General features: G+C 36.5%; 1 protein-coding gene across 11 annotated transcripts in view; it reads left to right on the forward strand.

Annotated features, from left to right (window-relative positions):
- The window catches only part of LOC121318871 (protein prune homolog 2-like), a 67,306-nt gene that overhangs the window by 50,464 nt on the left and 6,013 nt on the right, over nt 1–10,829 (forward strand). For 6 of the 11 annotated variants that reach the window (XM_041256027.1, XM_041256017.1, XM_041256036.1 and 3 more), the window contains 7 exons: nt 9–185; nt 574–676; nt 3,283–3,414; nt 3,847–3,933; nt 4,671–4,769; nt 9,467–9,508; nt 10,278–10,316. In XM_041256027.1, the coding sequence (XP_041111961.1) occupies nt 9–185; nt 574–676; nt 3,283–3,414; nt 3,847–3,933; nt 4,671–4,769; nt 9,467–9,508; nt 10,278–10,316 (679 nt within the window). The remainder of the gene's footprint in view (nt 1–8; nt 186–573; nt 677–3,282; nt 3,415–3,846; nt 3,934–4,670; nt 4,770–9,466; nt 9,509–10,277; nt 10,317–10,829) is intronic. The other 5 variants (XM_041256107.1, XM_041256054.1, XM_041256063.1 and 2 more) reach the window with 3 other exon arrangements.

Raw genomic sequence — 10,829 nt, forward strand, 5'->3', positions numbered from 1 at the left:
TTTTTCAGAGGCGCAGGATACAAAAGAGGATGACCCTAAAGAACAAGCAGAACAAATTCCAGAATACACTGCTGAAGAAGAACGACAAGATGCCAGATTGTGGAGGACAGTTGTAATTGGAGAACAAGAGCACAGAATTGACATGAAGTCAATTGAACCGTATCAGAAAGTCATTTCTCACGGAGGTAAGGCAGTTGCATATGTGTCAGAGCCACACAGCAGAAAAAACAATTCAAATGATCTGCTTGAAGTTAATGTTAAGATTTCAGGGACTTTCTCATGTCCCCTGTCTGTGGTTCTGTTTCTCACTTGTATAATAATGTATTCAGGGCTATACTTTATCAACATTATCTGGAAAATCAGCAGTGGCATGTTATTAAAAAGTTGGAACCATTGTTTTTGTCCATCAGAAAGCAGATTCAGTGACCGCAGCTTAATTAATAATACCAAAACTTTGCCCCCTCAGATAAAGTAACCATTCCATAAACCAGCAGAACTGCACCTAGTCGAAGTTGTCCTGTTATCTCTGTTTACTGTGAAACAAATGCTCTTTTGTTTTTCTTTTTTTCTGAGGATACTATGGAGATGGTCTCAATGCCATCATTGTGTTTGCAGCTTGCTTTCTGCCAGACAGCAGTCGAGCTGATTACCACTATGTCATGGAGAATCTCTTTCTGTGAGTTTTACAACATTTAATAGTCTGACATGTTCTGTATGCAAACCTCTACCATTGGTGCACACCTCAGAATTCCCACACACAGTATTACCTTGAGTTATTTCCAATATAATCTCTAAACAATAGCAGTCAGTTTAAGAATCTGGTTTATAGGCATACTGAAAAGGACCATTAAAAATGTTAAATAGGTCCATAGGTCATTCGCTAAAAACTATATGTCATTGGCTACCGAAATATGGGACCTTATATTTGATTCAGCCCATTGCAGGCAAAAATGTAATCGCTACCTTTAATATGCCGTAAGTTATATTTTTCCACAGTTTCCTACAGAAAGCATTATTCAAATGTTATTACTCCCTTAACCTTTAACCCCTAAGTGCCAGACCGGTCTAACTTCAGTGCCTAAGCACCGATTACACTATCTCTCTTCCGGGATGTCTCACGGCAGTAGTAAGCCTTGGGTCAATCAAATCAGTCTTTCTGAGCCTGACAGCGAGTGTTTTGAAGTGGAAGAAGACAAGAGCCAGAGGAGGCTTGTACTTGACAGCACATACACCAAAAATATGTCAAAAATGAAATTGATATATTTATTTGTTTGCTTTACAGTGGTGGCCACATTTATTGCAGAGGCCCAGTATAGTTGTTTGCTGCTTTGTTGCCATTTATAGTTAGTTTTTCTGTATACTTTTGTTGTTGTTTATAGTTAATTTTTCTGTAGACTTTTTACATTTGTTTATTTACTATTCGTTGTTATATTGAATTCTGTAACATTTGTATATAAATATGATTTTTCTCATCATAATGAAAAATTGTTGAATAATATGATTTTGCAATTTACTTTTGGATATTTTTCTTAGTCTGGACTACTTCCATAAAATAGCTGACAGTGCTAAAAAATAGAGCAGTTTTTAGGCAGTTTGTCATATAAGATGATGGCTCGGACAAAATCTTGTAGCTCCTCAATGGTAGAGGATATTTAGAGGATGGTAGAGGATGGTAGAGGATATTTAAAATCAGATTGTTTTGCATCTGCATAAAATTTCACAACTAACGTTCTAATATTTTTTCTATATGTAACTTAAAATAGTATTTTACATTGTCATAAATGTTTGGGGGTGTGGCTTATATAAAAAAAATGTAATACATTCCACACCAAAAGACATTCTGTTGTTGGAAACAGCTACGTAAGAAGGATTAAAGAATACTATTAATAATTACATATTCTAAATTATTACCAAACATTTCAAAATAGTTTGGAAGCATTTATATAATTCTATGACTTCCTATTTACTGGTAGTGGCTTTTAGAAGGGATGCAAATTTAGCTGACATGTTGTCCTACAGTAAACATAAACAGATCAGAGACGCATTAAAGGACATTAAAAGCTGTAAGAGCACATGCAAAGTGCGCAAATATATTTGTAAAGATAAAAGTGAAATCGAGAACATTGATAAGAAACCTGTCTTGCAAAACTAACAAGCTGCTTTATGGTCTATTATGCAAAAAAAAAATAACAAAATAAAATATGCAGGAGAGATGAGTATAGCATTATATTAAATAATACAGAATCACCTATCAAACAATAAAAAAAAAAAAAATGAACCAATAGTAGATTTTTACATCATTAATTATGTAGTAAATTACATCACAAACACATTAATAGATTTTTTGTGTAAAATTGTATTGGTAAATGAAAACCTGTAAATGAATGTATTTATACTTGAGTTCTCTGAAATAATATTGAAAGCAATTCCTTGTAAAATCCTGTTGTACATATTCACAGGGATGGAAGGGTTAAATAGATGTCAGTAGCCATCTACAGCATTCTGTATATTAATCTACTAATACGTACTTTGCAGCAATGGGATGAGCAATTGAAATGGTTAAAGTAATATAATGGGTTGCTTGTTTAATGGTTGCTGTGGAGGCTGTAGCGACATTATGTGGCTAGAGGACTAAATTACAGGTTATAAAACAAGTCGTGAGAAACGCAGGGCTCTAGTCATGTATTCCAAAATGTTAATTTACTGTTGGTTGAAACAACTTAATCTGTTCATCCTGGGACAAACAAGAATGGGGGGGGGGGGGGCCTCCTCTTGTTCGTACATTTTCTTATGTTCTTACGTTCAACGTGTACCATTTTGGATGATTACCATACCAAACAAAGTTAGATTTTTTAAATGTTAACCTGCACGGTTGACTCTACATTTGTCTGGATATTTTATAATATACTTTTCATAAGCATTAAAATGCTTGATGATCATACCTTATGCCCAAATAAAAAAATAAAATAAAAAAAAGATCTTTTTTTTCACCTCCACCTAGCTCAGTAAACATAAATGTTGGGTACAAAACGAAACAAAGATTTTGCAAATTTGTTCAGATATTGAGGGTTTGTTTTCTCAGAGGTGATAAGTTATATTTTTGGAATCATAAGGTTTGCTTTCTCTGTCAGGGGTTGAACACAGACAGCCTTTTTATGTGCTAAGGTCATATACAAGCACTCTTTGCAGCATGCATGCTATCAGTAGTTCTTCATAATTGGCAGTTACATTTGAAAGGATGTTTGTAAAGCTGTGTAACATTAGCCTGTCTCTCTCCTTTAGGTATGTGATTAGCACTCTGGAGCTCATGGTGGCTGAAGACTACATGATTGTCTACCTGAATGGAGCAACTCCTCGAAGAAAGATGCCAGGGCTGGGGTGGATAAAGAAGTGCTATCAAATGATAGATAGACGGTAACAACTGTTGAATTCAAAGCTTTTTAAATAAGCTCTTGAAAGATTACCAGCAGCATAATAATAGTAATGCTGCAGTCAGGAGCGATAGTGTTGTGTTTTTCTGCTTTATAATGAGAATACAAATGCAGTGGGATTTTCTGCAAAACAGGAGCAGCAAACCACTTTCACACTGTAAAGTGTCATTTTATAAAGAGAATACACTGTAGTAAGTTCAGTTGTATAGCTTTTAATATAACAAAGCATCTCAAAATGCTTTTTAACAAGTACAAGTAATGCTAAAGAGAATAAATATAGACAGTATAATGAAAGGAAGCTGTAAAGAGTTATACTGTATTACTGATGAAGGAGGGTACATAGGAAGTTGTCTGTGTCGATTTCTAACAAGATTGCTTAACTGCAGGTTGTGTCATTTTTCCCCTTTGCATTCAGGCTGAGGAAGAACTTGAAATCATTTATAATTGTTCACCCCTCCTGGTTCATTAGGACAATCCTAGCAATCACCAGACCTTTTATCAGGTAAAAAAGTTATTGAAATTATTGAAAAAATTCAATAATTTCAAGTTGTACAATTGCACAGCTATTTTTTAAGGTGAAGATACAATTAAACTAGTCAATGCAGGTGTGTTACAGTGGTTGAGTGCAGTAATTATACAGCCAAATTAACATGTCATTAAATGAATCCACAGGTAATCTTCTGAATGTCTTATTTTTTGTATCTAGTTTTAAGTACATGTACAGTAATACTTTTTAAAAATGTTTTTAAATAATAATAATAATAATAATAATAATAATAATAATAATAATAATAATAATAATAATAATAGTACAAGGGTGTCGCAGGGGTGTAGTGGTTAGTGCTGCTGCCTCACAGCACCAGGGTCCTGGGGTTCAAATCTGGCCTAGGGAGTCTGCCTATGTTCTCCCCTTGTTTGCGTGGGTTTTCTCTGGGTACTCTGGTTTCCTCACAAAGACATGCTGGTTAGGTTGATTGGTCACTCTAAATTGCCCTCTGTGTGTGTGATGGACTGGCGTCCCATCCAAGGTGTAGTCCTGCCTTATGCCATGTTAGGCTCCAGCTCACAGCGACCCTGTAAAGGATTAAGCAGTTATTGATGATGGATAATAATACAAAGGGTTCCTAGTGGGATTCAGAAGTATTTTAATAGATAATTAACTTGTGTTACAGGTGAAGTGTTCTGTATTCACTCATCAGTGTATCCTCTAATGAGCCCCTTTTTTCAATTCTATTGTAGTTCTAAATTCAGCAACAAGATTAAATATGTCAATAGCCTTGCAGAGCTTGGTGAGCTGATCCCCATGGAATATGTTCATATTCCAGAGAGTATAATAAAGTAAGTACTGTGTGAATTACAATTAGAAATCATGTGAACAGTATTATTTAAACAATGTTATCTCATTAGCTTTAGCTTTTTTATGGAGTACAGTGCTAGGGGTGTAACATGCTGTTTAATGTATTAAATGTTTACAATTTAACATATACTGTACAATAATGCACATACTGTGTGTGTGTGTGTGTGTGTATATGTGTGTGTGTGTGTGTGTGTGTGTGTGTGTGTATATATATATATATATATATATATATATATATATATATATATATATATATATATATATATATATATATATATACACACACACACAGTGGCTTGCAAAAGTATTCAGACCCCTGACCAATTCTCTCATATTACCGAATTACAAATGGTACATTGAAATTTCGTTCTGTTTGATATTTTATTTTTAAACACTGAAACTCAGAATCAATTATTGTAAGGTGACATTGGTTTTATGTTGGGAAATATTTTTAAGAAAAATAAAAAAACTGAAATATCTTGCTTGCATAAGTATTCAACCCCTGTGCTGTGGAAGCTCCCAGTTTGCACCGATGAAAGAAATTGCCCTAACGAGGACACAATTACCTTACCATTGGCCTCCACCTGTGAACCATTAAAGTTGCTGTCACATTTTCTGGATAAAAACCCCACTGTTGAAGGATCATTGGTAAGGCTGTGAATCTGAAGGAAAATGAAGACCAAACAGCATTCTACAGAAGTTAGAGATAAAGTAATACAAATGCATAGATTAGGGAAAGGGTACAAAATAATATCCAAGTGTTTGGATATCCCAGTGAGCACAGTTGGATCAATAATCAGGAAGTGGAAGCTGCATCACACCACCCAGGCACTGCCAAGAAAAGGCCGTCCCTCAAAACTCAGCGCTCAAACAAGAAGGAGACTTGTGAGAGAAGCCACTGAGAGGCCACAATCACTTTGAAGGAGCTACAGAGTTCAGTGGCTGGGAGTGGAGTAATGGTGCACGAGTCAACCATATCAAGAGCTCTGCATAACACTGGGCTGTATGGGAGGGTGGCAAGAAAGAAGCTGTTACTCAAAAAGTACCATCTGAAAGCATGTCTGGAGTTTACCAGAAAGCATGAGAGTGATCCAGCTGCGATGTGGGAAAAGGTTTTGTGGTCAGATGAGACCAAGATAGAGCTTTTTGGCCAAAACTCAAAGTGCTATGTGTGGCACAAACCTAACACTGCCCATGCCTCAAGACACACCATCCCTACAGTGAAGTATGGTGGTGGCAGCATCATGCTGTGGGGATGCTTCTCATCAGCAGGGACTGGGCATCTTGTTACAATTGAAGGAAGAATGGATGGAGCAAAATACAGGAAAATACTGCAAGAGAATCTGCTTCAGTCCGCTTAAAAACTGAAGCTTGGGAGGAAATTCACCTTTTAGCAGGACAATGATTCCATGCACAAGGCCAAAGCAACATTGAAGTGGCTCAAGAACAAAACGGTGAATGTCCTACAGTGGCTCAGTCAAAGTCCTGATCTCAATACCATTGAGAATCTGTGGCACTATTTGAAAATTGCAGTCCACAAGCGTCGTCCAACCAACCTGAACACCTGGAGCAAATCTGCCAAGAATGGGCCAAAATCACTCCGACACTGTGTGCAAAGCTGGTACATACTTACCCCAAAAGAGTTAAAGCTGTTATTGCAGCGAAAGGTGGCTCTACCAAATATTAATGTGTGGGGGTTGAATACTTATGCAAGCAAGATATTTCAGTTTTTTATTTTTCTTAAAAATATTTCCCAACATAAAACCAATGTCACCTTACAATAATTGATTTTGAGTTTAAGTGTTTTAAAATAAAATATCAAACAGAACGAAATTTCAGTGTACCATTTGTAATTCAATAATATGAGAGAATTGGTCAGGGGTCTGAATAATTTTACAAGCCACTCTGTGTGTGTGTGTGTGTGTGTGTGTGTGTGTGTGTGTGTGTGTGTGTGTGTGTGTGTGTGTGTGTGTGTGTGTGTGTGTGTGTATTATCAAGAACAGGTAATTGAGAGATAATTAATAAGAGTTGGCAAACTCAGCAGAAATAAACTAGAGCAAAAGAGAAAAGAAGGATTAAAGAATACTATTAATAATTACATATTCTAAATTATTACCAAACATTTCAAAACAGTTTGGAAGCATTTATGTAATTCTATGACTTCCTATGTACTGGTAGTGGCTATTAGAAGGGATGCAAATTTAGCTGACATGTTGTCCTACAGTAAACATAAACAGATCAGAGACGCATTAAAAGACATTAAAAGCTGTAAGAGCACATGTAAAGTGCGCAAATGTATTTGTAAACATAAAAGTGAAATCGAGAACATTGATAAGAAATCTGTCTTGCAAAACTAGCAAGCTGCTTTATGGTATATTATGCCAAAAAATGTAAGAAAATAAAATATGCAGGGGAGACAGGTACAGCATTATACAGACGTGCTCAAATTTGTTGGTACCCCTCCACAAAAAACAAAGAATGCACAAGTTTCTCTGAAATAACTTGAAACTGACAAAAGTAATTGGCATCCACCATTGTTTATTCCATATTTAATAGAAATCAGACTTTGCTTTTGATTTTTTATTCAACATAATATCGTAAATAATAAAACAAATGAAAATGGTATGGACAAAAATGATGGGACCGCTAACCTAATATTTTGTTGCACAGCCTTTAGAGGCAATCACTGCAATCAAACATTTTCTGTAGCTCACAATGAGACTTCTGCACCTGTTAACAAGTAGTTTGGCCCACTCTTCCTGAGCAAACTGCTCCAGCTGTCTCAGGTTTGATGGGTGCCTTCTACAGACTGCACATTTCAGCTCTTTCCATAGATGTTCGATAGGATTCAGATCAGGTCTCATAGAAGGTCACTTCAGAATAGTCCAATGTTTTGTTCTTATCCATTCTTGGGAGCTTTTAGCTGTGTGTTTTGGGTCATTATTCTGTTGGAGGACCCATGACCTGCGACTGAGACAGAGCTTTCTGACACTGGGCAGTACGTTTTGCTCCAGAATGCCCTGTTAGTCTTGAGATTTCATTGTGCCCTGCACAGATTCAAGGCACCCTGTGCCAGGTGCAGCAAAGCAGCCCCAAAACATAACCGAGCCTCCTCCATGTTTCACTGTAGGTATGGTGTTCATTTCTTTGAAAGCTTCATTTTTTCATCTGTGAACATAGAGCTGATGTGACTTGACAAAAAGCTCCAGTTTTGACTCATCTGTCCAAAGGACATTCTCCCAGAAGGATTATGGCTTGTCAATATACATTTCAGCAAATTCCAGTCTGCCTTTTTTATGTTTTTCTTTCAAAAGTGGAGTCCTTCTGGGTCTTCTTCCATAGAGCTCACTTTCGCTCAAAAAGTGACGGTTGGTGCAATCAGAAACTGACGTACCTTCACCTTGGAGTTCAGCTTGTATCTCTTTGGCAGTTATCCTTGGTACTTTTTCTACCATTCGCACTATCCTTCTGTTCAATCTGGGGTCGATTTTCCTCTTGCGGCTGCGCCCAGGGAGGTTGCCTACAGTTCCATGGACCTTAAACTTCTTAATAATATTTGCAACTGTTGTTGCAGGAATATGAAGCTGCTTGGAGATGGTCTTGTAGCCTTTACCTTTACCATGCTTGTCTATTATTTTCTTTCTGATCTCCTCAGACAACTCTCTCCTTTACTTTCTCTGGTCCATGTTCAGTGTGGTGCACACAATGATACCAAACAGCACAGTGACTACTTTTCTCCATTTAAATAGGCTGAATGACTGATTACAAGATTGGAGACATGTGTGATACTAATTAAAGAAACTAATTAGTTTGAAATATCACTATAATCCAGTTATTTATTAGCTTTTCTAAGGGGTACCAACAAATGTGTCCAGGCCATTTTAGAATATCTTTGTAGAATAAGCAATAATTCATCTCTTTTCACAGCTTCTTTTTTTATTCTATGATAGACCAAACACATGCAAGTATACATGATAAAACAGCTTTTAATTTCATCACTTTTCAGGAGGAATGAAGCATTATTTCAATGAGCTGAAGGGTACCAACAAATCTGAGCACGTCTGTATATATTGGATATGCACATTATTGGCATTGGTTAAATGGTTGCAAATGTGAATCGCTCTGTTAATGTTTAAACCATTAGCAACCCATACTTTTAGAATTTAAATTTGTGCTAAATACAAAAATAATCTTAAGAGATAGGAAATAAATGCTGCCTATTAAAAAGTTACAGGTATGTATTTCTTTGGTATTTGTTCTTATGCTACCTTTTTTTCATAAAGCCATGGTAGCATTATATTGTAACAAAACAATGTAATAGCACTGATGTAATTAGCTGATACCTAAAGAATCATATAAAGCACCAGGCTGTTGTATTCCAGAATGTCTGTGGTTATATATAACCTTCATTAAATTAAATCACCCAGACAAAGAAATGGCTTTACACTATCTTTTTTATTGGGCAAAGCTTGTGGATTTATATACTGTGTCCTTTATATTTTGTCATGTTATCTTAATTTGACATATAGATGTGATTTTATTTTGGGTTAGCGATAACACTCATTTTTCACCTCTATTTATTCCCCAAACTCTCAATTTAACAATAACTGGGCTATTTGTATTACCCTTTTGTTTAACATCACTACCTAACTGTACCTTACCGCCTCTTTCCTGTAAGGTATGAAGACAAGAGCAGTATAAAAAGATATACATGTATGAGGTAAATAAAGGCCTGTTGTGGTGCAGTGAATGTTTGTGAACTGCTACTAATTTTTTCCCCTAGCCTGACCTCAGCAGTACAATGTCAGCGGCTGCACCCTCTTTGCATCTTCCTCCTAAAAGGTGTTCGATTGCTGAGATCTGTCTTTTCTGCTACCATAATGAACAGGCTTTGTTAACCAAAACACAATGCTCCTGCCTAGCCTAGGTCATAGGTTGTGTAAGGGCAACATGGCTGCAGTTTCCAGCTTTGTATCACACAAGCATGACTCATGGCTCAGGCTCATTCAGGTTACATAACGGGAACAACTTTGTAAAACACACCGTGTTGAAGTTCCCAGTCCCAGATGGTCCCTTAAAAAAATCTCTACACTAGACTACTGCATCAACCCATTTCCATAACACAGCCAAGCGTACTGCACTACTGTAACACACCATATCAACAAAAAAGCTCCAATGCCTTCTTGCAACATTGTTACTCATATTTATCCATAAAATCAGTTTTTTTTTAATTTTCTTAATCCCTTAAACTAATCAATACCTTCTCAAATGTAACCCCATGCAGTCATCAGCAATTTCCATTTTCCAAAAGTACTGTTTCTTGTATAGTTTGTAGTATAAATCCGTTAAAAATCCTTAACCAAATGGCTGGGAGCCCTGTGTTAGTAGTGACTGCGCAGCATGTAGTTTACCTGGCTTTGCTTTGCTGTTTGTCTCACTCTTTGCCTGCTTCTTGTTTCTTCCTTTTCAAACTAACCTTTGCCCCTCAGACTGGATGAAGAACTGAAGGAAGCAGCTGAATCCAATAAGTAAGAAATAGTCATAGTAGTCCTTCATGCTGAGTTAATGCTCTAACTTTCATTAGGATACGGATTTCTAAAGATTAAAGAACAGTGCGTCATTGATTCGGCCAGCTTAGAGCAAGAGGTGTACAAAAGGGTCTTAGATTGCACCTCCAAGTGTGGAATCCTATCTTAATTAGATATCAGCATCTTTATTAGAGGAATGCAAAGTATGGCAGCGACTTTTTTTGTAACTAAATGTAGTATCAGCTGCACTGAGACTACATTGTTCCTTTAATAAAGTCTCTTTAATACACTTGATCTCATTTGAACCTGTGATGATTTTAGAGTTGAGACGGCTGCTAAATCTTATTTATTATTTCCTTTGAAAATAGTTTGCTTTGTACACACCATGTCAGATATAAGAACATAAGAACATAAGAAAGTTTACAAAAGAGAGGAGGCCATTTGGCCCATCTTGCTCGTTTGGTTGTTAGTAGCTTATTGATCCCAGAATCTCATCAAGCAGCTTCTTGAAGG

This window comes from Polyodon spathula, chromosome 1 (genome assembly GCF_017654505.1).
Source record: "Polyodon spathula isolate WHYD16114869_AA chromosome 1, ASM1765450v1, whole genome shotgun sequence".
Classification (NCBI taxonomy): domain Eukaryota; kingdom Metazoa; phylum Chordata; class Actinopteri; order Acipenseriformes; family Polyodontidae; genus Polyodon; species Polyodon spathula.